Source organism: Poromitra crassiceps, assembly GCF_964638095.1.
Source record: "Poromitra crassiceps genome assembly, chromosome: 23".
Taxonomy (NCBI): domain Eukaryota; kingdom Metazoa; phylum Chordata; class Actinopteri; order Beryciformes; family Melamphaidae; genus Poromitra; species Poromitra crassiceps.
The window spans coordinates 16420998-16448497 of record NC_139639.1 but is presented as its reverse complement, the minus strand read 5'-3'; the positions used below and the strand labels follow the sequence as shown (position 1 = coordinate 16448497).

Sequence of the window (27500 nt, the reverse complement as noted above, 5' to 3'; positions counted from 1 at the left end):
ATTCTTAATCACGTCATTCTCCTTATGTTACTTCTTCAGTAAAACTGTAGTGTGATTGGACTTGTCATTGTGGTCAGTCATTCATTCTCTAACATCAGTATGCTCTCTCTCTGTCTCTCTCTCTCTCTGTGTCTCTCTCTCTCTCTCTCTCTCTCTCTCTCTCTCTCTCTCTCTCTCTCTCTCTCTCAGTGTGTTCCCCTTCATGAGGCGCCAGCGCCACTCCAGCCCCTCCCCCGCCCAGGCCAGGGGGGAAGACGGGCAGGCCAGGGGGGCGGGTACCAACTCGGCGACCGTCTCCCAGGTCTGAAGGTGCGGTCGCCACCCCGTCAGATGCCATCGCCGCAGTCTCCATTGTCTCTTTCGGTCACCGTAGCAACCATCCGAGGAGTCCTCCTCTGCTTTATTTATTTTATTTTTCATACATAACGGTATATTTTTTATTTTAGGTTAAATGAGAGTCGAAGCTTCCCCTCCAACAACAGACGGAAGGGACGGACGTGAGGTCACAGTGACCTTGAACTTTGACCTTTGACCTCCAAAATCTGATCAGTTCATCCTTGAGTCGAAGTGGATGTTTGAGCCACATTTGAAGAATGTTTATTTAATTTTTCTCAACATAAGATCTAATTCCCAAAGTATGAACAGTAATCAGCGTAGAAGAGCTTTTAGTGCTACTCTGACAGATGTTACCACTGCATATTCCTCCCAGTGCAAAGAATGTGTGCCTCTGTACGCCGCTCCTCATACCGTCTTCCTGTCTGTCTCCATCGTCTCCTCCCTCGATCCCCCAGAGAGCCTTTTATTGAATCTTCCTCTGAATCGAATATGCAGAAAGCATATAGGCCCTTCTTCCTCTTGTAGCATATTAGAGGTTCACGAGCAGGTAGAGGGAGAGCCCTGTTTATAGACATGTACAGTGTGCTTGTAGATGTACAGTGTGGTTGTAGATGTACAGTGTGCTCGTAGATGTACAGTGTGCTTGTAGTGTAAAACATGCATCTTCAGTCCATGTCTCTGTGGTGACCTCGCAGTTTGCTTCCTCTCATCCCATGCTGGAGCTTCTCTCTGTGACTGACTGTTGTTGTTGTTGTTGATTTTGCTCAAGCATGTTCTCATGCCAATAAAAAAATGTCACGTGTCATGCTCTCAGCTCTGCATGCTGTGGTTGTGTGTGTGTGTGTGTATGGTTGTGTCACCAGGCTTTTTCTTTTCTAATATCTACCTTCCCTTTTCTTTATTTTTTCATTAATCTTTCTCTCCTATTCTGTCCTCTTTTCATCCTCTCTGGACTCCCTGCTTCCCCACCCCTCCTCTTTCTTCTTTATCATATATTACAAGTTGTTCATTTTTACTTTCCTCAGTTGGTCCACTGAGAGAGTTGCAGCCTCTTCTCTCTGACTCCCTCTTGTGGCTAACTGTGATTAGGACAACTCATCAAGGTTGAGACAGAATGTAGTTCGAGCCAGGTTAGACTGAGGATGTCAAATGGATCCTCAATGACTAATGGTTCAGGCATTTAGCTGATGCTCCAGTCCATAACAAGTCCGAGTGTCACTTGCTGCAGTTAGTCAGATCATCGTCTCATCATCATGTTAGGATTCTAAACTCTATTAACTCAGGATTCAGTCATCCAGGAGCCATTTCATAGTTTCTAGGGGAAAAAAGGATAAAATACCTGCCTTTTAATCTATTCAAATGCCAGCCACACAGAGAGCAATAAGCGGTAGGCCTGCAGCACTCTGTCAGGCTTTAGGACCTGAGAGCCCATCAAATTTACTAATGGACGTAAGCTATGGACACACACACACAGACAGACAGGGAAATGTGTATTTAAACTCTCTCTCAGGACAAGCACTTTTTATGTCTGAGGATTATGATAATCCGCTTGCATCCCTTTCCCCCCATCCTCTCCTGGGTGTGTCTGTGCGTGTGAGAAAAGATACAGTGTGAGATTGTGCGCATACGAACACAACCAGTAATATCAGACAAAAGGTGCTTATTTTCATACCACAGATTTATTTTTGGTATTATGAATTTTGTTTTGGACTTCAGATTTCAAATGAATTGTACAGTACATGGAAGTATAATCATATTTTCTACCAAAGGTCTTCATCTTTCCGCTCAAGAGTGCTGTTGTAGGTAGTTTGTTCGAGAATGCCTGTTCACACTCCGGTATACCACGACCAAATGAAACGGGAAAGACTCCCGTTCTCTCTCACAAAATAAAAAAACATTTCAACGAGGAAAAGAAGGCTATCAAAGTGTGACTGTGCGGAAGATCAGTTCAATTTGAATCTGTGCAAAATCACAATGAGAAAGAGGAAACAAATCATGTGAAAAATCAATGACAGTACAGGACAGAAAACCACAGACAAAGTATGAGTCTTAAATAAAAGGTCTGGAGAAAAGTGTAGTGCAGTACTGATGCAAGAGACGAGTGACACACACATATGGCTAACTGTCATGTACATACAATCGTTCACAAAAAGACACAGAAAGGGAGGAGGCACTGGACACATTGATCTAAATATACATTCATCAAATGCCCATCCACAGACATACGGGCTATGTACATTACATAGTGGAATCTCTGCTTCAGAATCATAAAAGTGCTTCAGAACAAATCTTGGTAAAAGATAATAATTGGTTTTCAGGGTAGGAAGACGGACTGTGAAGAAGAGAGGACGACGACAACAGACGGACGGACATTCAGTGTCCAGACAAGCTTCATGTGAAAGTCCGGAACACTAACATCACCTGCGAACAAACTGAAGCTCCTGCCCTGCAGGGAAAGACCAAGAGGCACCCTGCATCCCAACCCACGACACTACAGTACACTTTGAGTCAAAAGCCCCTGAATGACAACAGGCTGCAGCTGAGAAAGCGTTTTGCAGTAAATAGGAAAGAAGCCTAAAGGACTGAGGCTGACATTGTGGCAAGGCGTCACTTTGGCAAAACAAACAAAAGTTGTGAAACAGGTTTCAAATAATTGACTTTTGATGTGCTTGATTGTTATTTCACGTACAGTGAGTGTGTTTTGCAGTGAAACGCACGATTAAAAACACAACCGAACACACCTCAAATGGGTCAAATAGTTGAAAAGTTGCCCGGGCCTGTGGGGGCGGGGGGGGGGGAAGGCAGGATATAAGAATGATGAATATTTACATCTACAGTACTAGAAATATAGCATACTTTATCCGTAGACTTAATAATAGACTCAATATAAAGATTTAAAAGATTTCCATACAGCATAGTATTCTTTATAAATACACATTCGTAATCCTATCCAAGTATATAATGTAATATGTACATACACAATATGTACAAACTCCTAGTGCTGCCTCATCGTGAGGTCGAAGGTCAAGTGCTCCGCTAGAAGGAAGTAGTGTTGTTCACACCTGAGCTGGGATACAGTAGATTAGAAGGTAGTGTGACGCACCACCGTGGAGGTTTGAGCGGGTTAAGGCCCCGTTTACACAACATTCCCTAGAAATGCATAAAAACGTCATTTTCCCGTTTTTATGCAGAGAACTTTGTTGTCTAAACGTGGCCTTCGTTTGGGTCAAGGGGTGTGTGTGTGTGTGTGTGTGTGTGTGTGTGTGTGTGTGTGTGTGTGTGTGCGCGCGCGCGTTTCAGGACGTCTGCAATTCAGTGTGTAGTCCACTAGTCCAGTGTCCCACTACGTGACGGTGTAGAGCTCTTCCTTGCTGCTCTGACACAGCGTGTAGCCGCAGACCCTGGGGCTCCAGCTCCAGCTCCAGCCCCTGGTCCAGCCCCAGGCCTCGCGGTGCTTCTCCCTGGGCGGCAGGAGGAACACCACGCTGCTGGCCACCAGGACGTGCCACAGAGAGTGGGTGTAGTAGTAGTTGTCCTCCGTCTCGGCAAAGATGTACACGCACACCCCGATCAGGGCGCAGCTCAGCCCGGGGATCAGGTAGAGGACCCAGCGCTGCCAGGAGGGCGGGTAGCACTGCCGCCGCCGCACGCCCCGGTACACCTGCGCACAAGAGAGACGAGGCGTCAGGACAGGAAGGACGCCGTCCTCCGTTTCTCACATCCGAGGTGTGGTTTGTTTTTCGCGCACGCTCAAGCGCTAACAAATCCGCTTTGTAACCTTCAAAGGCAAGTGTCGACGTGGGGAGGATCATGGATTACTTCAAACACAAAGCCGTACGTTTCCTACATAAATATAGTGAACAAGCTGAGTGGTCAATTTCATTCCTTCACCCAGAGATAGTAAACTACTACTTTTCTAGCTTTTGCTTAGAAAACAAGGATGCATTCTACACGAGAGAAAACTCACTGATGGATATCACTAAAACAGAAAGTTTGAAAATGTCCCTGCAAAATGTAACATCAGCTGACAAAACTATGTTTGGGAAAAATGTGTCTGGTGTCTAACAGCAGCATTATACATTCTCCCCATTTGCCCAGATGGAATTCTGATGTCAGGTTAGACAGGTTCCAAAAGTAACTTCTCCAAAAGCTGCATAGAGGTTATTTACACCTGGCACTAACACACGTTTTCTGTGATCACATTGCAATCGGATAGTGCTTGACCACATTAACCTGTTTGCATTTACACCTGGTATTAATGTGTCTCCTCCAGTGTCCATATTGAGATACGATTGCGATCTGTTCAGGAAAGCTCTATAGAGTAGAGCGGCAGAAAAACAGCGGTGACTGTTGCTGTATGTGGTTTGAGAGGACGCATTGCATTTACACTTCAATGTGGTCACAATGCGTCCCTGACCACCTCCGGAGGTGGTTTGGCCGATCGGATCGCAATCCGTCCTCAATGTGTCTTGGGGGCGTTTACACCTGTACTTTCAAGTGGTCAAGCACTATCGGATTGCAATCTGATCCCAGAAAACACATGTTTGTGCCAGGTGTAAATGGCCAACACAAAATGTGCAGCAGATCCACTACAGGATAGCAGTGGATCCCTGCAGGATGGTGGCATGAGTCTTACCCAGGCGGTGACCATGGCCAGGACGGCACAGAGGATGGGGCCCAGCATGTTCCACAGGCCTTTGCGGTCCAGCTGCATGGACATGGCTATCAGCAGAGCACCGAGCATGAACAGAGTCTACACACACACACACACACACACACACACACACACACACACACACACACACACACACACACACACACACACACACACACACACACACACACACACACAAATACACACACACACACACACACACACACAAAGAAACAAAATTAATGATGACCTTGCAAACAGGATTAACATTGAATCTACACTTATCTGTACTTTAAGTAGCATGTTAACCCTGAGTTGTATGTGGCAATATTATTAGTAAGTGGGTGTCTTACGTATTTGAGTGTGTCTCTGACGCGGGCCATGCACAGGATGGTGACCCAGATAGAAGAGACTGAACCCAGGAAGTCACAGTACTGTAGGGTATCGTAGTCCATGATACAAAGCACCGCCACGCCCGGCTGGTCACACGCATGGTAGAACTGCAAATATGTAAAATATATAATATTAAAAATATATAATATAATATATATATGATTGTATATAATATACAAATATATAATAACACACACACACAAAGATCGTCCCTTTGAAAAGATCAATCACTCAGTGGAAGTCAGCCAAATAAGCAAGCACGTGTGTACGTGTGTGTGTGTGTGTGTGTGTGTGTTACCGTGGAGAAGAACATGGTGAAGAGGTAGACGGAGGCCTCGGTGATGTAGCAGCGTTTGACGGCGACCACGATGGGCGGCAGGAAGAGCAGGTTACTGAGCGTGAGCAGCAGAGCCGCCGTCACCTGCCGACCGTATGACAGAGCTGCAGAGCCATCGGTGCAGCCCCACCCACTCCAACCTGCACACACACACACACACACACACACACACACACACACACACACACACACACACACACACACACACACACACACACACACACACACACACACACACACACACACACAAAAGGTGTGACAGAGTGAATGAATGAATCAATGCAGAGAGACCTGATGATAGAACATCTAATTCCCATGTACAAATAAACATAAGAATTTATACAATGCTACTGTCCTACAATCAGGATCCAGTTTTGTAACTGCATGAGTGTTTTTTCAAATTCATTCAAGAAACAAACAAACAGAGAAACAAAACAAAAAACATCATTTAAGTACCTCATTATTACCCTGATACATTCATATCAAATTAATAATACGAGATATTTAGGATATATATTCTTTCTGACAAACAACACTGGGTTCACATATATACATATTTTGCATTTCTGGGTTCTTACCAATTTTGCATTTCAAAATGGTGTGTTAGTATGTAATGGTGCTGGATCAGCTATGCTTCATCAGCTGTAGTAGATAAAGAGATGACTCCACAATAATGGATGTCAATTTAAATGTGTAATATATACTGCATGTATATTAGGATAGAACAACAATAAGTTTTCAGACTTTTCCAGACGTTACTATGTAATTTTCACACTTTTCAAGATCTGGAAACTAATTTTCCATATTTTTTTCCTGACAACTACAAACTCCCATCAAGAAAAAGGTACAGTGAGTTTTAATATTGAGAGGTTTTTAGTGTGTTCGTGTTTAGGGTTAGGTTACAGTTAGAGAAAGGCATTAAGGAATTAATGTACCTAAGTCAAACACGCATAGTAGTATCTATGTATGTGTGCTTGCTTGTGTGTGTGTGTGTGTGTGTGTGTGTGTGTGTGTGTGTGTGTGTGTTTCCTACCAGCCTTGCAGACACAGGCAGCGTAGAGGTAGCTGTAGGATCTCAATAATCGACATTCACCGTATATTCCACAGTCCTCCACACAGGCACTGATATGCACCTCCGGTACCACAGACACCACCGGCACATTACCACAGTCACTGCTGTAGGACACACACACACACACACACACACACACACACACACACACACACACACACACACACACACACACACACACACACACACACACACACACACACACACACACATAAGTAATATGATACAGCAAAGGAGATGAAAGATGGAGAGGATTTGAATGTAAACAATTGGGGATATATACGCAGCTGACAATTTTAACCTGTTGAGAATAGAAGGATATAAGAGCGGTAAGTAAGGCTGGGAAAGGGGTTCTTGGTGATGTCATCGGAACCGAAATCAGCCAATGGGCAGACTCAACTACAAAAGTAGGTTTCAGCCCGTAGAGGGCTCTCTCGCTGCACTTGTTTATAACAAGTGTACAGAATGCAACACAGATGTACACAGACAGTGCCTTCATGTGTAAAAATTGCATTGGAATCAGTATTACTGTAGTATCTGAGCATAGAACGAGGTAGGATAGGTAGAGGTGCAGAAAACGCACCAAAACATATATGTAGCAGTACCACCACAGAGAGGTTGCTTCTCTCTTTTTCACAGGATATCCACCTTATTTTTGGGGCCATTTTTGCCTGATCTGCTGATGGGTGCTTCTTCCGGTGTGATCCTCCCAGCCTTGTTGCTGACAGCTTGACACCCGTCTGGGCGAACGGAGCAAATCACTAATCAGGTCCAGCTTGGCAAAAATCTCGTCGATAAATATCCCTTTAAGAGCGCAGTGCATTCATGGGTAATCGCCTGCTGTGGCCAATATTAACCATTTCGAGTAACACTGTTTCCATACGGATCACCGGCGTTAGTTTGTTGTTTATAACGTGGCTATATTCATAACGTTTTCTATCTCGGATACGTTATTTCGAATCGCACATAGGTTATGCCAAACCCCACATAGGTCACGCCTCGAATCCCACATAAGTTACGCTAAAACGCACATACTTTACGCCCCGAATCGCACATAGGTTACGCTAAAACCACCACCGCAAAGCGTGTGGGTTTCAGGACGAAACAGACTCGAGCCACTAACGTTATCTTAAGAGCACAATATTCCTGGGATGCAAGTTTAACTAAACAGTTACATGTCCTCTGCATTCTACATAAAATTAAGATATTACGGGTTGTTTTATTTTGTATGTTACATACTTATTGACCAAGTTATGTTCAATTCAGCCAGGGTACAAGAGACTGAGTGTAGGCAGCCATCTTTTCAAATCAAGTAGAATACATTAGGAAATGGCAAGCTGCAGCAATAGTCACATTAAACCGGACCTTGTACGCACAATTATTTTTTACAGTGGGGCATTCAAAAATAAGGTGGATATGAACAGATACGCGTGTGTGTGTGTCTGTGTGTGTGTGTATGTGTGTGTCTGTCTGTGTGTGTGTATGTGTGTGTGTGTGTGTGTGTGTGTGTGTGTGTTACCTGTTACAGGTGAGCTGTAGAGTGAGGTACCATGTTGCTGACTGAGGGAAAGGCAGCCTGACCACAACCTTAGGGACGCTGGTGTTCACATGAACACTATAACCTAAGAACAAAGCTAAAACACACACACACACACACACACACACACGCACACACACACACAGACGATGAGTGCCTCCAAATATTTGACATGACACAATGTTGTGACCCAATGAACCAATAGACATCAGTATTATAAATCCTGTATCCAAGCCAAATTTCACATTACAAAACGTGTTGAACTGAAATGACTTGTTTCTGGTGATGTATATGAGTCACAACAAATCAAAGCGAGCCAATTGTTTCTACTCATCACATCAGGCAGAATTTCCTTGTTGCGGATGTGAATAGATGACTCCAATCATATGAGCTACCTGTGCGGCAGGGCTGAGAATGGTTGAGGGCGAGGACTGGAGCCCAGGGAGTGAGACAAGCAACCACACTGCTGCTATTCGCCAGGGTTACATTAGTCTACACACACACACACACACACACACACACACACACACACACACACACACACACACACACACACACAGAGAGAGAGAGAGAGAGAGAGAGAGAGAGAGCAAGTTGTTGGGGATCAAAGTAAACCAGCAAAAAATTACAACTCTGTGTCACGTGTGTTATATATTAGAGCTGCAAAAATTAATCGATTACTTGTCAACTATTAAGTGAATCGCCAACTATTTTGATAATCGATTAATCGTTGTTGTTTTTGTGGGGAAAAAGTATCTGATTCCAGCTTCTTAAATGTGAATATTGAATATGAATATGAATTTCTTTTGGTTGTAAAAAAAAACAAGACATTTGAGGACATCGTCTTGGGCGTTGGGATACACGGATCAACATTTTTCACCAATTTTGTGAACTTTTATAGAGCAAACACCTAATTAATGGACTGATTGACAATGAAAATAATCTTGATGCCTACCATACACTAGAAGAAGACTTTGAAAATACTTTTAAAAGACTAAAAAGTCTGACACCCTCTCATTTTTAACAGACTGTAAAAGAACCGCAACTGCCTACATGTGTAGGCTAGTTTGTAATGTATTTGTGATGTTGCTTTTATTTTGTTTCTCCCCTCCCCATGAACACAGAAGTGCTTTTATTGTGAAAAGACATTAGACGTAGGTAACGGACGCAACTTGACTGTGCCATAACACTGAGAACAAGGAGATAAACGAACAGGGAGAGTATGGGAGCCTAGCTCCACTCCAGAGCTCAACAAGGTGGAGAACTGCATTGATTTGTGTCCTGTTTGGGTGCTGGATATAATATTCACGTCACTGAACTTTACTATTTGCATGAGCCGAGACTAAAGACTCCCGATAATATTAAAGCAGCTACGAGCAAGATTTTAGATTGTTATTAAACAGTATAATTACAATATTGATGCATCACATGTGACCTATAATAGTAGCTGAGACCAAGTCTACCGACGGACCGGATAAACCCGGAAGTGAAACGCAGCTGCCTGCCTTCTGCCGTTTCGCTCTGCCTAGCAACAAACCATAAACAAGGAGAACGCCATGCAGGGGCTTACTACTCTCGCGAACATTTCTCGTTATATTCGAACAGGTTTTTGGGAAGTTATTTTGTGGTTATGGCCGAAGTGGCTGCTGCAAACCGTTTCATTTCACTTCCTGATCTGCCCCGGCCACAGACAGACTAACACTGGCCGATTCACTCGGGGTTCAAGCGAGACTACTCTGCGTTGGTATCGTCTACTATTAGAGGTAAGATGTGATGCATCGATATTAAATTTAGACTGTTTAATAACAATCAAAAATCTTGCTTGTAGCTGCTTTAAACTGGTTTGATTTTATTGGACCATCAAGACGAGGAGAAGACCGACTCTCGACCGGCATATTATGAGTTTTATGACCACGTTACAACAAACGACTAAAGGAGCACACCACAACTCCAGCAGAACTCTCTTGATTTCACTCCGACATCGGAAATGTATCTGCGACAGTGAAATTCCTTGAAAAGTATTTTGGTGTAAGGTCAGCATTAGTTGCAGTGCTCTTATATATATATATATATATATATATATATATATATATATATATATAATTGAGTGTTACTCACTGTGTTGAGGGTGAGCTGTAGGTTGAGTGTGCCCCCGCTGGCTTGTGCGTGCAGCGGGTAGCTGAGCAGGGTGGGGTGTGTGTGTGTCACGCTAACGTTGGGTCCGTTGACGGGGGTGAAGCGGAGCGACAGGACGTCCAGCTCCTCACAGAGCACAGGGACGCTCCACACACACCCCGGCCCCAGTGACCACGCTGAGGTGTTGCTGAGGGCAGCTGCCTCCGGAGGAGGAGGAGGAGGAGCCGCTGAGCTGTTGCCTGCCGACGTGCTGCTGTTGCCACGGAGCTTAGTGAGGCCATCGTCTCCTGTAAGGCCCACGCTCTTTGGCTTGCAGCCCACTAAAACACGCACGCACGCACGCACGCACGCACGCACGCACACACACACACACACACACACACACACACACACACACACACACACACACACACACACACACACACACACACACACACACACACACAAATTAGAACAAACATTACACACCTAGAGCCAAAGGAACACATGTGAAAGCTAATGTTTGAAGTGTGCGCATGTGGTAGGGCTGGGCTTCAAATCAATATCACGATTATTTCAAAGATTAATTAATGTTTATTTCTACGCCTTTTTTAACACTGCCCTTATAGTTCTCTGACAAGGTGGCTTTTGCACTTTTGTACTGAGCTAAAAACAAAACAATTGCAACACGTGTCACGAAAGTGCATTTATTTTGAAGATTATGGCCAGACACATTATGTTCATTGGCATGGATTTTATTTTGAAATGGGACGTTCTCCATCTTGCTGTGTCGCATGGCTTGACAGTGGAGTGAGAGGAAAGCCAAGAGAGTAATCACAGGAGTTTGTTGTCACATTGTCTGGATTACATCTACAACTAGCTAAGATCCTAACACAACGCGACATCTTTGCTTTGAGTGAACGCCTGGACGGCGACTAACGTTATAGTAGTTGGACGGGGGGGGAGGCACGTGACTGAACACGACGTAGTATTTTTTGTAAGAGGACAGTTCATGAAAGCACACATTGCGGAAAGTATTAACCGAATTAACCGACATGAAGCAATGTAGACTAAGTCAGTTAGAGGTTCTAAAATGTCGGTTTTCGGTTTCCATTTTCGGTTAATTGCCCAGCCCTAGCATGTAGTATGTGGCGTCTCACCTGTGTAGTTTGAGGTGATGCTGAAGGTCACAGTATGGTTGTCTTGTCTCACCTGTGTAGTTTGAGGTGATGCTGAAGGTCACAGTATGGTTGTCTTGGCTGCTCTCCACGACGACTCGTATCCAGGTGTCCCAGGGGGGGGTGGAGAGAGTGGCAGAACAGCCAGCGCCTGAACAGTTCGCCGTTACCGGGCCGTCCCGCAGAGAGGAGGAGCCGAGCCTCAGCACCAGCGAGCAGTTCCCGCTCTCTGGCCCCTCCCCCCACGAGCAGTCGGCCACCGACACAGAGAGCGAAGAGGCAAACTCTGGAACAAACAACCTAGACACACATTATGACACATTACTACACATATTTCACAATGAGAGCGATAGCTAGCAATAATGTTTTGTTAAACTGTTAAAGAAACCATGATAAGAAACCTGCTTTCAGTCAATCTGCTTTTTCAATTATAGTGGCGTATGAATGAGATGCTGTACCAGCCCACAGCAGGGAACTCGCGGCGCCACCTACAGGTCTTTTTCTAGAGAGTTAAGAAGATGGCTCACAAGCCGCCAAATCTGTCCGCAATAGTTTGGATGCCTCCATCATTTGGCAAATATCTGTCAATAAAAAAATAACTTGTATACTGTTAAACTGTCCTGATGCTTGACTTTCCTTAGTGCTGTAACTGTTGTCCTGTTGCTCATATTTGTCTTTGATTATTATGTCTGTTTGTGTGAAGCTGTTCTGTAATTAAAGCTGTTCTGAAATAGTTTGCTTCTGCTTTGTTGACCGTAATTTAGTCTGCTTGTATTGCTGCCCGTGTCTGAGTTCTGCTTAGGTCCATCTGTGTTCTGCTTTTACTGTCATTGATATGCCTTACTAACGTTACATGATGACTGTTTTATGCTTCTTTCTTGATTTTATGCTGCCAACTTCACACCTGGCTAATTCTGGCATATTTACAGCATTGTTTACTACTATGCACTGCCCCTGATAGATAAATACAATCAACTGAAACATAGACACACATACATTTAATGGTCTTGTTCTTGTATAAACATATATCACTGCCCACCAAATAATGATTCAAGCTGATAACATATAAAAAAAAAAGGTGTGGCCTCAAACATACACACACTTCAAACATACACAAACAGACCCACACTTCAAACAGACCCACACTTCAAACATACACAAACAGACCCACACTTCAAACATACACAAACAGACCCACACTTCAAACATACACAAACAGACCCACACTTCAAACATACACAAACAGACCCACACTTCAAACATACACAAACAAACATACACAAACAAACATACACAAACAGACCCACACTTCAAACATACACAAACAGACCCACACTTCAAACATACACAAACAGACCCACACTTCAAACATACACAAACAGACCCACACTTCTTACTTTAGGCGTGCAGGTCTGTTTGGGGCCGCGGTCTGTGAGAGGGGTGTGGCCTGCTGGAGAATGGGTGTGTCCACCGCTCTCCTGATTGACATCTGAGGCTGGAAGAAGTAGGAGCAGGATGGAAACCCCTGTGTCAGAGAGCAGAGTGAGTGAGTGACTGAGTGAGTGAGTGAGCGAGTGACTGAGTGAGAGAGAGAGAGAGAGAGACATACACACACATTGTCATCATGGGGAGACTGAGACTGAATCTCATATCTTGTTAGACGAGGTACAAAAAATACTTATTTTGATCAAATGAGCACGATAGGATTGACCATCTCTCCAAAGCACAAAAACTGTTACTTCCCTACGTGGTAACTAAGTAAATGCTGTGATATTAGGTGCTAAGCTGGGGCAGCTGTAGCTCAGGAGGTAGAGCGGGTCGTCCACTAATCGCTTTGGATAAAAGAGGTCGGTGGTTTGATTCCCACCTCCTCCAGTCTGCATGTCGAAGTGTCCTTGGGCAAGATACTGAGGCCCAAATTGCTCCTGATGGTGTGCCAGCACCCTGCGTGGTAGCCTGCCGCCATCGGTGTATGAATGGGTGAATGAACCTACTGATTGTAAAGCGCTTTGGATAAAGGCGCTATATAAATGCAGGCCATTTACCATTTACCATTAAGCTAGTGTCACATACAGGGAAATAGATCGCTGAATGAAGCCCATTATACAGTGTGCCAATAAAGCACCCATTGAATTGAATTGAATTGAACTGGATTGAACTGAACTGATTGTATCTGATGCATATATTACCACGTTCTAACACTCTCTTGCTTTCTATCAAGGCCAGCCTTTGGTAAACAGAGAACCAGGAAAGATAAGAACCAGAGGAATCTGGTCTAGCAACTTTATATAAAGAACAAACAACCTACCACTAATCCAGTGCAACAGGTTGGGGTAAATTGCAGATTCCTGACAAATGCGGGAATAGACGACTGACACAATATCGGGCCATTCAAAGCAAAATAATATTATTTTTTCAAACAAATTGGATGGGTAAGCAGACAGTTAGCCACTATTTAGAAGCCACACAAAACTCAAATGACTAGTGTGAAAACCTTTCCTCAAAACAGTCTTTAAACACAATAGTAATCGGCATGGAAATTGCAGCAACTTTAACTTGAGTCATAAACACGGAGGGATCAAAAAGCCTTGGAGATGTTCCAACAGTAGGATGGTGACAAGCGAGCTCCAGCTTCACACAAACCTTCTGCTCTATGCGGCCGTCATCTCGAGGCAGGTGGGCAGCCAGGTACCAGTCTCCGGGCGCGGGGTCGGAGAGGTTCAGGGTGGTGGAGCTGTGCGATGTCACCGGCAGGCTCAGAGAGAGGGCGGGGCTCCACAGCGTTGCATTGGGAAACACCAAACCGACCGGGTTTATGACCGGGGGGGCACCCCACCGAATATGACTGGAAAAGCCGAGAGAGACAGGAAGATGAATGAAGAAAATAACATTACAGCGAGGGATATTGGGTGTATTCTGTGTCTGTGAGCTCATTAACAGCAAAGACGATGGGATATCAAAGCAAGACACCCCGACTTCCCGTCACTTCCTGTATCTGTGCCGCAGAGGTTTCGCTACTGCCACGCCCACTTAGGAGACTGGTGGTTAGCCAATGAGGTTTCATACCATTGACAGACAGCCAATCACAAGCTGATGACCACGCCCATTTAGGAGACCGGAAGAGTACAATTTCTTATTATTGGCAGAGCCTGGAGTGGGGTGTCTCTATCTATTAAAGGTCTCTGTTGTTAACAGCCAACTCTAATGTGATGCAAAGAGGCATCAAAGAATGTGAGGGAGGATTTAGCTAAATCATTTGTGGCAGGCTAGATTATGAAGAAATAAGAAAGAGTGGAAAGAGGTAGTGAAGAGAGTCACTGCAGAAGGTAGCTTGATTGGAACCAACTTGAGAGAAAAGGGAGGGAAGGAAGGAAGATCTACCATGGCGATGGCGCAGTAGCTTACATGGTGACGTTGTGCTGTCCGCAGTGGAAGCCGTGGCCCCTGGTTACAGAGAACAGCCAGCGAGCGACCGCAGCATCCTCCGGAATATGGAACTTCTGCAGCCGCACGTTGCCATACCAACCGTATCTCGACAACTTCTGAGCAGGTTTGGATGACAGCTGTGACATAAAGGTCACCTGTCCATCTGAAAATCACATGCACAAAAATAATCTGTATAATAATCCTACTATAATAAAATGAGGAAAACTCTGTCTGCCTGTCTGTCTGTCTGTCTGTCTGTCTGTCTGTCTGCATCCATATACCTCCCCAACGCTATGGCCAATCAATCTGAAACTGTACATGGGTATTGAGCATTGGCATAGGCAGAGACTGAGGAAGCGGATTTTTCCATTTCCCCAAATTTCATCGCCGTGTATGGACTAGTAGTACTACTAGTATGTTTACTACTATGTGTTTTCTGTTAATACTTTACCAGACCCAATGAATTGTTTTTAGCAAATGCGTCTCTCATATAATATGAATTTATTAATAAAGGATCACCATTTCTTCTAAATAAATATACATTGCTTATGTCTCCTGTTTGGGTTAAGTTGATGTGGAAAGAATGAAAAAGCCAAGTTATCTTAAATAAATAAATCTGTTAAAAAGAATGTTTCAACAGACAGAGGATTCTCACCCTACCTGGTGATTCTATGCAGAGCAGTCCCAGTATCAGAACGTTCAGCATTATATAGTCCCACAGTAGATGTCTCTTGTGTGGTAAAGGAAGACTAGCTGTTGAAACCATGTATACGGTACTCTTCTGCTCTGCTCTCATAAAGACAGCACTTTGTCATAGTTGTGTTTTCCTATCTAAATCACAGCAACATTCTGCATTTACTTCTGTTTATCATGTAAACCACACTTCTATATTCAAGGAAGCCACTTCCTGTAAGAAGTGACTTTTGGGGGGAGACTGAAATGTGATCAATTGCAACCACCTTTCATTGTTATAGCGACACCAAGGGATTTGACAACTCGGGGTTTTCCTGGGTCCGAATGGGCCTTTTGGAGGGTGACTACAGACACAGTATGATCGGTCCGATCCGATCATTCTTTGTCGCGTGTACATTTTAATTTTGGTTAGTGTACAGTCGGTACAGCTAGCAATCTGCCGCTGCCTCTGGTGGCCCGCAATCGCATTTTGAGCGGCAGAGCGGCGGTGGCATTCCTTCAGCGGCCATCCAGCGGCCCACTGGAGGAACGCCGCTACCTTCACTCTGGCGGAATGCCGCTGGAGGGCTAGCAGCGGCAGGCCATCGGCAAGCCGCCAAGAATTTTCCCTCTCTAAGTACCACATCAGCGCTGGAGGGGCGCTGGTGTCTGGCCATCGGCAGATAGGCCAAGATACTCCATCCATTAAACTGCATTCATAAGCATTATGAAACTATAGCTCTAATTTGAAACGATGGGCTAAGTTCTGTTCTATTTTGTTTGAAAGAGACTATTTAATGGATTTCTGTTTTTATTATGCTAGACAAAGGCAAAAATACCTTCACAGCATTCAAAAATGAACTTAGCAAGATTTTCCAAATCACTAAATGGATGAAAAACACAAATGCCCAAAGATTATACATTGTATTTGAGAAGTTTATTGTAGCCTATTTAACCTCTGTAGTAGCCTAATTGTTTTGTCCCTGCAATACTCTGTCTCTTTTTCTCTCATTTACTTTTTATTTCTGTTGTTCTCTCGAATTTTTATATTTACAGTCTTTGAATTAAAAAACATTTATTTATTTATTTATTTATTTATTTATTTATTTATTTATTTATTTATTTGTTCATGTCCGAGTGAAATGTTATTTGCTCTCTCTTGTGATTATGAATGGACTAAAGACACCTCACATTAGGATAGTGGACAAACATTTCTAATCACCTGTGTTGGAATGTTCTTTGAATACCAGAAATCAAGTCAATAGCTTATAAATTCACCTCCTTGAATAGTTCATGCCTGAGTCGTAAACCAGAGCAAATTAAAATACAACTGGATGGATGTTGGACTTTGAATGGTTTTGCAATCAGGGTGCGAACTACGGGGGAGCTGGCGGGGGCTTTGGCTCCCCTTAAAGAAATAGTAGACCCCCTGAAAACATGACATGAAATTTGGGGGGGGTCTCTAAATTATTGACTAATATATATTACCCCATGTATTTTCTATTTCTTTTTCTGTACCTTCATAGTGAATAATGCCTAAAATTACGCTATTTTAATCGTATGATTCAGAGTGTGCTCAATCACTGTCAAATTCACTGTAAGCCCCTATACCGACATGCATGTTATTCTTATCATCACCACATCGAAGCGTGGCGGTGCAGGTGCAAATCAAACGTCACTCACGCGGGCAGGTCAGATTTAAAACAACAGCAAGATGTCAAAAAGAAAACAAGGCAGTTTGACAAACTTTACATTCACCAAGAAATGGAAGCAGCCGTCAGTTGAACAGCAACAAGTCGCTTCTACTTCAAACGCAGATGTGGAAAAAGTGACGACGACGTGAAGCTGGAATACCTCCGAGTCCTCCCGCATATGGAGGACTGTTTGTGAGATGGAATGCGTCAGGAACTTCACAGTGAGTGGGACATGTGCGTTATGGAGTGGATAAAAGTGTTGGGCAGAGATATCATGTTCTTGTGGATGCAGTGTATATGGAGAGCAGTGCGCCCGTTTCGCCTTTCTATGCTCTCTCACCCTCCCTCCCTCTGTGTGCGCAGCGCGCTTTTCTCTCTTGGAGAGAAAAGTGGAACACGACAAGAGCTGTATCCGTGTCTTTGAGCGTGCTGATAAACTATAGAATAGAGATCTTACTGTGGTTTTTGCTTTTTAGAGCGTGGTGGATGTGGTCTGGTCATTGGGCTACCCGGCTACTGCTTATGTGATACTGTAGCCTGTATCGGATGTGCTGCTGCCTGAATCAGACTGTGAACGTTGAAGGGAGGCAGTCCTTTCTGAGGCACGCGCAAGCAGCTGTCCGCACCGGGTCGCGCGCACGTCCCCCGAAAGTCACAGTATAGTTCGCACACTGTTTGCAATGACCAAGCAAAGTGGTGTATAGCTTATAAGTGCAGTGGTTCTCAAACTTTTTCAGGTCAAGGACCCCTAAACTGACACAAATTAGACGGAGCCTCATTTGATAAGATTTTGTCCCAGGGTCTCCCAACTGATAGCTTTTGTGACAACCCTCCCACTGTGTGGTCGTCACACGTTTCACTGTTTTATTACATAAAGTGTATGAAACCCATGATCAAAATACATTCAAGATTCAAGATTTTTATTGTCACTCCGTAGTACAAGTATCACGTGTGAAATTCTTGTGCTGTGAACTCCATTTACAACATAGTACAAATATAACGGGGCATATGAGTGCAAAAACAACAAAAGACACAACAAGCAATAAGGCAGTAGAGCGATAAGACAAGTCAGAGACAGTGGCATATTCACTGCACATAGGTGCACATGTCGTGTGCATACTTGGACGTACATGCATTCTGTCATTGTGTTACTTATCATTGGAATTATTGTAAAAATGATTTTTTTGCTGGGGGCCCCTGGAAGCCCCTCAAGGACCCCTGGGGGTCCCTGGACCCCACTTTGAGAACCTCTGCTTATAGTGCATACCATACATTTGGTCAGCTCTAACCTACACTTCTCCTGTGAGCCCACAACAGGGCTGTGTCTACCCAGTTGTAGCCTAATTTAACCTGTGGAACAATTGTTTTGTCCCTGGAATATAAATAAATAAATAAATATAGTGCAAATAATAATAGGTAGATGTCCAAGAAGAATAAATGTGGGTCATTTATTCACTGGGTATGCAGTGTTATATTTTTCAGCCAGATGCAGGATGATCTCTCTCTCTCTCTCTCTCTCTCTCTCTCTCTCTCTCTCTCTCTCTCTCTCTCTCTCTCTCTCTCTCTCTCTCTCTCTCTCTCTCTCTCTCTCTCTCTCTCTCTCTCTCTCTCTCTCTCTCTCTCTCTCTCTCTCTCTCTCTCTCTCTCTCTCTACTTTATTACACTGGTCAGGTCTGCAGTCTATATATCCCCCCCCCCCCCCCCATGTCTCATCTGTATCCATTTGTCTGATGTTGTTTTGTGTGTGTAATGAACAGTTTGAAATAAAGATTATTGGGAGGGATTGGGAGGGAGGGGGAGGGGGGGCGGTGAGAGTGACGATGGGAAGTGAAGAATTTTGGCACTTTTGCGTTGCCGTAGTGTGACGTTGTGTCTGCGTCCAGGCCATTGAGGCTAGTGTGTCCTGGCGCCATTTTATGAATGGGATTTCAGGAAGCAAACATGCGCCCAGAGTGATAGCAACAATCTTTGAAAAAGTCGTTTTAAACCATGACTTGTCTTCACCTATCTACAAAACACAGGACTGATTATAAAAGCGATATACGGACAATAACAGACCGGTTGGTGGCGATCATCCGCTGCCTTCTTGCAACTTCATCACAAGAAAAACAAGACGTGCACGACAACAAAGGACACTGAAAACTTCGGGGCTCTTTGAAAAGCAGATCGGTAAGAATATTTAACGCTATATTTGTGAATCCTATTGTGCTCTGCTGCGATCTTACCATTAGCCATTTCGCTGGTTAGGCAGATAACAACAAGTTAGATGGCTAATAGTTAAATGACGTGTAGACAGCTGTGAAGAAATGCATGGGCCATCTACATCTTGTTAAAAACCTTCCACGTTTCTTGGAGTAAAACGTAAAAAGGCATCGGTTGCAAACATCTATTTTGTGCTCATTCTGGATATATCAATACACCATTTAACGGTGTTATTCGGCCGTTTAACGTTAACGTACATAATTCCGTTTGCTTTCGCGGCTTATTGATTAAACTAACGTTACAGAGTACAGACCATTGTTAGTGTGTTGCTGCTCACGTTAATTTACTGCGTGCATATTCTTCTGTTTGCGTGCACGGCCATGTAAGATGAGATCAAAACTAACGTTACAGACCGTTACAGTCTGTGACTGTTAGTCTGTAAATCGTTTGTATTATTTTATTTCCTTATCCCCACACTGATGCAAGCTCTATTTTGGACCAAACAGGCTTGATATGAGCCATGAGTCCAGCAGCTGCATAAAAAAAATGTGAAATTATTATCGCTTATCGGACAAGAGAAGCAGATATTTGTCTGTTATATGTATCAGCTTAAAAATCCATCCTAGCAGCATCATAAAGGGCATTCAAATAGCTATTTTATTTTAAATAAGTAGCTCCCTTTGTTTGTTTCAGGTTGGGTCAATGGACAGCTTTGTCAGAGACACATTGGCGGAGTGGCAACTTCAAGACCTCGTAGATAGTTTTAAAGGTAAGGTTTCTATTTTATTTTTTTATAAATATTCTTATGGAAAATTATTATTTAGCTTGGCCTCGCCTGCCCTATTGGCACGCCCGTGTGTGTGTGTTGCTCTCACTAAATATTATTGCATCAGTGATGTCACAATGCCTCCATGTGTATGTGTTTGTGTGCCTCATTATATCACTGATTACATCATCAGTAGGCATTTTAAATACTCACACAAAGCTGCTTTATCATGTCTCCTTCCGTGCTGAGATTGCATTAGAAAACAACACGCCATAATATCTTTCAAGCAGTTTTTGTTGATCAGTGCTATCAGCAGCACTTCAATTCGTACGGTCAGTCACACACACACACACACACACACACACCTGTGAATATAGTATATTGGGGAGAAGGGCATGGTGCTACCGGATAATGCTGTAACTCTGTTTCCCTGATGAACTCCACAAATCTTTGTGGACTAAAATACTATGCTACTTCCACTGGCATAGGGGTCATTTTTGGGTTAACTTATGCATTAAGGTTAGTTCTGACTCTTGTGAAGTGCCGTTTTGAATCTCTTGGAAGTAAAAACATTGAAGTGGTCCAAATATTGACCACAAGTGCACTAGTTGTTATTTTAGGGTTGATCATTCATTCATGATCTTTGATGATTCTTCATCTTTTCTGTTTTTGTTTGTTTGTAGGTTGAATCAGCGGTGCAGGCGATTGACCAGGGCCGACGCGAGCTGTCAGAGGAGGCCTGCTGCTCCTACACCCGCAAACGCCGAGTCCTCATCCCCGAGGACCTGAAGCACGTCATCGTGGACGAGCAGCATGGCATGCTGTACTGCTACGTGCCCAAGGTGGCCTGCACCAACTGGAAGAGAGTGCTCATGGTCCTGATGGGCGTCGCCGGGCCCCACCAGGATCCGCTGGCCATTCCCGCCAATGAGGCCCACGTGCCGGGGAACCTGCGCACGCTGTCGGAGCCTGCGCTCCTACCTGAAGTTCGTCTTTGTGCGCGAGCCCTTTGAGCGGCTGGTGTCTGCGTACCGCAACAAGTTAACGCGCAGCTACAACACGGCGTTTCATAAACGATACGGCACGAAGATAGTCCGGCGCCACCGACCGGACCCCTGGCCGGAGGCTTTGGAGCGGGGCGACGACGTCTCCTTTGAGGAGTTTGTGTACTACCTTGTGGACCCGGCCACCCAGCGAGATGAGCCCTTCAACGAGCACTGGGAGCGGGTGCACTCGCTGTGTCACCCCTGCCTCATCCACTACAACGTGGTGGGCAAGTATGAGACGCTGGAGCAGGACTCCCGCTACGTGCTGCAGCTGACCGGGGTGGAGGGGCAGGTCGCCTTCCCGGCCTCCTCCAAGAGCACCAGGACTACGGGCGACATGGCAGTCCAGTTCTTCCACAACATCAGCCCCTTCTACCAGAAGAATCTGTACAACCTCTACCGCATGAACTTCCTGCTCTTCAACTACTCCATGCCAGCCTACCTCAAGTTTAGTTGAGGCTGGGACTTCACTCATCCACAGACTCATGCTTGAACTCTCTGATCCTGATCTTTACATGGACTCCACTATGTCACTTTCAAGGTCTGTTACTTTGCACTTTAATGCAAATTAATTTGAAAATTGCCTTTCTGTCTAACTGATACTTTGTATTGCTGCACTGCATACTGCACAAAGACAAATTCCTCATTTGTAACATGTTCATTATGGCTATTAAGTAAGCTTGAATCTTGAGACTATTGTTTATTTATATACTGGACTCCCCCTGCTAGTATTGACTTACAATAATTACAGTCCTTGATAATTACCCACCTATAATGACACACAATTTTATATAAAATTTACTTTTTGGAACACGGTGGAAAAGTAGGAATATCTATGATGTGCTGCTGTGCGTGACTTTATGCTTGTTTTCTATTTGTATCTTTATGACTGTTTTATTTGACTATTGCACTATTTAAGGCAGATTTTGTGATTCAAAATGTTTTGTTTTTTTTATACATTATTTTTTGGCTTGATGTTTTCTTTAAATATATAGCCCACATAATATGCAACATATACAGAGTTGTCAAGTTTTTTGCTATTTGCAACGCCCAGTTGTCAAATCATCATCGTTTGATTCATTTCTTATGTCCATAAATAAAATAACAAAAAGTTCACGGATCTGTTCTCCTTTAAATTATTATTGTTGTATTAATAATCACATGTTATCATTTAAATCATTGTAATTATGTGCATTATTGAAGTGGTTCTCAACCTTTTTTAACCAAGTAGCCTACCTCAGAAATTACCACCATATTTAGTGATAAGTAATATTTATAAGTATGAGAGGAAGGGAGCCCTGCCAGTGGATAAGCACTGCATGCATGTATTAGCATAACAATGTATAGTGGGGCTGGGAGGTGCAATACCAGCGGCATGCCATCAGCGTGCCGTGCAAGGGCCGCTAAGCTGGTGCCGCCAGCGGACCGCCAGCGAGCCACCCCGGCGGACCGCTGTTTCACCGACTAGCACGACCGCAGCGGAGCCGCTGCGGCTGCCGACGGTGGCCCGCCGAATTGGTCTCCGGCTTGCCGCCGGCGGCCCGCCCATGATCTGCTAGCTGGGACGTGTTACCCTGAACACAAATATATCAGTCATTGTCAGAAACTATGGAGCAATGTGTTTTCACAGCACCCCAAGTTTGAGAAAGCAACCATTTGAAGGTACAAATGTGGGATTTGAAATCCTCTAAAACCATACCGTAAAAATGACAGATTTTTTTTGTTAGTATGCAGTCAGGGTTGTCCTCAACTCAAATGTAGCCTATCAGATTATAATGTCAGGATTATTATTATTATTGCCTGCGGGGGAGGGGGGTTGTTCAGTATACTGTAACGCTAGTTGGATATATCGTTGTCGACATAAGGCTGTCAAGAAACAACAGATATTTTAGCCGTCTGTATAAGGATAAAAGGAAGTCTCTCTTTCAAGTTGGCCATTCTGCAAAGCTAGCTAGATAGTTAGCATTAGCATGCTAATGTCAGTTCACTTCGCTCCGTGTGCTAAAGAACTTACCGTCTCCTAAAGTCCCAGCTGTCAGGGCGACGAAAAGAAGACAACGTAGAAAAGAAACGTCCATGTTTCCCTTTCACCTTTTTGAATCATCACATCCTCCTTTAACAAGTTGTGAAATCACGCAAATGTAGGGAGCGATTATTTGACCGCACACCACTTCCTGGTTCTTATAAATACATGTACATGACGTCTGGAGCGTGCGAGTGTTGATAAGAGCCTGGCCTCCGTTCACAATTGATTTTGTCACCCTGCCGGGTTCCGGCCTAGAGCCCGCCCTAGACAGGAAGTAACAGCGGATATAGCTAGTCAACTTTTACGTTAACTTGACAATTAGACACAACTTATCAGAACGGCAAACAACAAAACAAAAGATGGACGTACCGAACGAAGTTTTTGAAGAAGTTCTTGTAGAAACATTGTGGATTCACAGTCTCACATCTTTTAAGCCAATACAGAAGCTTTGCATCAGAGATTTAATCGAGGAAAGAGACGTCAATTAAACGGCAACAAAGACGTTTTTGGCGCACTTCTTTCCGGTGTTCATTCTGGTTCCGTGGTTTACGCCCCCATGACAAAAAGCGGGGTGAAAGGTGCCCAGACAGTGTTGACGACTATCAGGTGCTGCCTTCAAGTGCTGTCGGAATTTTTAAGATCAGGAAATGAGCAGGTGTGGTGGTGAAAACATCTGGGAAATTGTGAAATAAAGTAATATTTGGGTAGAATATACATTTGAAATGATAAGTACATGGACATAAAGTAGTATTTGGATGGAATATATCTTCTTATCTAAACTATAAGTAATTGAACAGAAAATAGTATTTAGGTAGAACATCATCAGTATATAAATGGGAGCTAGAGCTCTGTCTGTTTGTTTGTTTGTTCCTCTGTCTGTCCCACTGTGATGTCATAAATCCCACTGTGACATCATCAGTGATGTCATAAATCCCACTGTGACATCATCAGTGTTGTCATACATCTTGACATCATCAGTGATGCTGGTCTCGAATCCCAGTGATGACATAAACCTACTGTGACATCATCATTGATGTCATAAATCCCACTGTGACATCATCAGTGATGTCATAAATCTGACATCATCAGTGATGCTGGTCTCATTGGCCAAACAGCGGCCATGCTGCGGGAAGGCCGCGCAGCGAATGCGAGCTGCAAGACGGGTGATGCTTTTGCTGTGGGTCTGAATCTCACCCGGAACAACTCTTGAATTTATTTGTTGGGTATGATTCAGTACTAGGGTACACAAAAAGAGTACCTAATGAACAGGTAATGATTAACTACTATACTCACAAACTGACCATTAACTAACTAATGATAAACTACTCTACTCACGAAATGACCAACTAATGATTAGCTACCATACTCACGAAATGACCAACTAATGATTAGCTACCATACTCACAAACTGAATTTAACTAATCATTAACTAATGATTAACTTATGATTAACTATACTTACAACTGACTTTAACTAGTCATTAACTAATCATGTAGTTAATAGTTAGTTCCTCATTAGTTCCCTTGTAACTACTGTAAATGTTATGTACCTTATGGTAAAGTGTTACTGAAAAAATTTGATTACGAGTACGATTCTGTCTATTCTTGAAAGAGTAATATAATTGATTATAATTTTGTCCTTTAAATCATTTTGCAATAGAGTATTGTGTCACTTTATTTGGAATGCAACAGTCACAATGAAAATACAATGATCTAACAATGTACAATCTAAACAAAACTGACAGTCCAACTTGACTCTTTACAGTCAAACAGTGACACAGTCAGCATTAAACACTGCTTTTATTCCTACAGGATACATTCCATATCAAACTGCACTACAACTGTAAAGCCCTCTGCATTATTGGCAGTTTAACTGTTAGGGGGAATAACTTCAAAAACCAAGGATTTTTCAAATTGTGCTTCAGAAGAGACAGAAGATCATAAAAACGTCACGTCATCCTGTGAGTCCACCCAGCACCATTGAGCGTCATAACCCAACAGAGCCTCCTCTCTACTGGGCATGCTCTGTTCCTCCACCATTGAGCTGTTCTTATTGGCTCCAAGACTCTCCTTAGGGAGACCGCAGTGTGCCTGCGTCTCTCCCATCTGTTTAGGTAGGGTGAAAGTACCAGCAGCACCCCCTTTGATTCGGCTCCTGGATCTGACCAAGGCTCTCCTGATGGTCTTAGCGCTGGTCTTAGCGTTAGTGACACTTTCAAAGTCCTGTAATGCGGCGACATCAGAAACCTGTGGTTGCAGCTTCAGTGAGGTGGCACTGTCCAAATCGCTGGCAGGGGCAGGACTTGTGCTAGAGCACGCCTGACCATGCCCACCCTGTGTGGAACAAGTGACTTCACACTCGGAGCCAGGAGGAACCGGAGGCCTCGCTTCGGGAGATTCGTGGCTCTGCGTGTCAAAGTAGCTGTTATGGTTTGGAACATCATTGTCACTGTCCAGCGCCAGATCTGCCAATTCCTCAACAACGTTTGGATCCTGAAGGGAGACTGGACTCGGGCTTTCCCTGTGGGATCAATAGTGGGAATATTCAGCCACATGTAGAAAACAAGAAATAAAAAAAATACAATCAAAAGTGCTTTTATTCATCTAAATCCAGCACGAACCAGCAATCAAAAGCCTTCAATATTTTTTGTTTGTTTCAGATTTCAGAAGCTGCAAAGAGTCAGCAGCATAATTGAAAGACAGTTTTGTATTGCAATACTAGTGTTACGTAGCCTTGGGCCAAAAGATTGGCATCTGGTCATCCAGGGAAAAAAAGTGGAAACGCCTGTTGGTGATCCGGCGGATGGTGAACTTTTCTGTGCTCCAAAAATCTATTCTGCTCTGAAAACAGGGTGTCATAGTAAATAAATGTGATGCGAATTATCTACCTATATAGGCTATAGCTAATACACTTTACTTTACTTTACTTTATTTGTTTATTTGGTCACGACAGTACACGTTAATGAACAGTTACCTATACAGTCATCTATATGATAACAGTAAATATGTCGGATTTAGCTAAAAGCTCATTTGCATCCGTAGTCCTCATGACATAAAAAACATAGAAGATAAAAGACAACATCAAAACAGAAAACAGTAGAAAAAATACCAATAAAAACAACAACAATGTGGCCAAATAGACATAATAATGGTGCATTAAAAACTAAAGTGCGTGGGATAAAAGTGCGAAATTACAAAAGAAAAAAGTGCATGGGTAGAGACATATGAGGGCTAAATAGTTATGGTTGGTTATGGTTGCAGTGTTGATTTATTTTGAGCCATTCCTTGACACACACACAAAATGAACTAACACCATATAAAAATGAACTAACACCATATAAAAACCATCTTTCTCTGGGGGAACAATGACACTGTAACACACATCCGCTGGATACGGTACCAGAGATCTGCGGCGTCTTAGACAGCAAGACCGAGAAGCCAGTAGTCTAATGGAAGCCAGGCTCTTCTCCTTTGAGACAGAGCTCGCATGGTGACTCGAGGCTACATAGTGTGGTGTGGCCTATATAGCAGTGACCCCACCAAAGTATGTTACACTGAGCAGACTTCACATAGCATGACACTGATGACAGTACCTGCAGGGGGAGATGGAGGCCCAGGGGCCCTCCACAGTCACCAGGCTGCTCTGGCTGCCCGTCAGGCTGCTGCAGCGGCTGGCCAAGGTGCCGTGCTCCTCCATTAGCCAGCTCATGGCCTCGATGCCCTCGTGCACGGCCACCAGCTGACGCAAGATCCTCACGTCGGCAGAACGCAGCCACCTCTGCATGGTGGAAGGGATGGGGAGTTAGACAATCACATTGTATCCCGACATCATGTGACAATTTTGACTTCAGATTGAAACATTTCCATTTGTTACACACTGGTTTTACTTTTATGTGTGTTTTTATAGTATAGAGTAGGCTACTGACTGACTTCTGGGCTACAGGCCAGCTACAGGACTAGTTGGCCAAGCTTTTTTTTGTTTTGTTTTCTATCTTGTCTTTGAACTGTTTTTACTCTGTTGTGCTCATAGCACTTGACTATTTCTTG

The 27500-nt window shown here is 43.7% G+C and overlaps 3 protein-coding genes and 1 pseudogene across 5 annotated transcripts in view; 2 read left to right on the top strand and 2 right to left on the bottom strand.

Moving 5' to 3' along the window:
• Positions 1–1139, top strand: part of rgs11 (regulator of G protein signaling 11) — a 10876-nt gene extending 9737 nt beyond the window's left edge. Inside the window, exon 17 of the mRNA XM_083659268.1 lies at positions 190–1139. Coding sequence (XP_083515394.1) covers positions 190–307 — 118 coding nt within the window. The 3' untranslated portion in view covers positions 308–1139. The remainder of the gene's footprint in view (positions 1–189) is intronic.
• Positions 1140–2014: 875 nt separating this feature from the next.
• On the bottom strand, positions 2015–23598 carry pgap6 (post-glycosylphosphatidylinositol attachment to proteins 6). 2 transcript variants are annotated; one of them, XM_083659804.1, is made up of 13 exons: positions 23443–23598; positions 15028–15211; positions 14266–14467; positions 13020–13147; positions 11657–11922; positions 10448–10785; positions 8725–8821; positions 8312–8426; positions 6754–6896; positions 5682–5860; positions 5344–5490; positions 4973–5089; positions 2015–3997 (listed from the first exon to the last, which is right to left on the bottom strand). In XM_083659804.1, the coding sequence occupies exons 1-13, from the start codon at positions 23504–23506 to the stop codon at positions 3680–3682; spliced, it is 2298 nt and encodes a 765-aa protein (XP_083515930.1). In that variant the 5' UTR covers positions 23507–23598; the 3' UTR covers positions 2015–3679. The 2 variants fall into 2 exon arrangements, with proteins under 2 accessions (XP_083515930.1, XP_083515931.1); XM_083659805.1 differs by lacking the exon at positions 23443–23598 and adding an exon at positions 15709–15779.
• Positions 20778–21885, top strand: LOC310797321 (carbohydrate sulfotransferase 11 pseudogene; annotated as a pseudogene). Its single transcript has 2 exons — positions 20778–20798; positions 21066–21885. The product of its transcript is annotated as a carbohydrate sulfotransferase 11 pseudogene (transcript).
• Positions 23599–25321: 1723 nt separating the features above from the next.
• The window catches only part of LOC310796624 (leucine rich adaptor protein 1-like), a 3643-nt gene continuing 1464 nt past the window's right edge, over positions 25322–27500 (bottom strand). Inside the window, exons 2-3 of the mRNA XM_083658845.1 lie at positions 27047–27231; positions 25322–25974 (exon numbers count right to left, since the gene is read on the bottom strand). Of these exons, the coding sequence (XP_083514971.1) occupies positions 25392–25974; positions 27047–27231 (768 nt within the window). The 3' untranslated portion in view covers positions 25322–25391. The remainder of the gene's footprint in view (positions 25975–27046; positions 27232–27500) is intronic.

Coding starts and splice junctions, on each gene's coding strand:
- pgap6 (XM_083659804.1), bottom strand. CDS start 23,506: ATGGACGTTTCTTTTCTACGTTGTCTTCTTTTCGTCGCCCTGACAGCT. Junction 14,468..15,027: donor GGACAGCACAACGTCACCAT/GTAAGCTACTGC, acceptor CGGCTTTTCCAG/TCATATTCGGTGGGGTGCCC. Junction 8,822..10,447: donor TACAGCTCACCCTCAACACA/GTGAGTAACACT, acceptor GTGTGTGTGTAG/ACTAATGTAACCCTGGCGAA.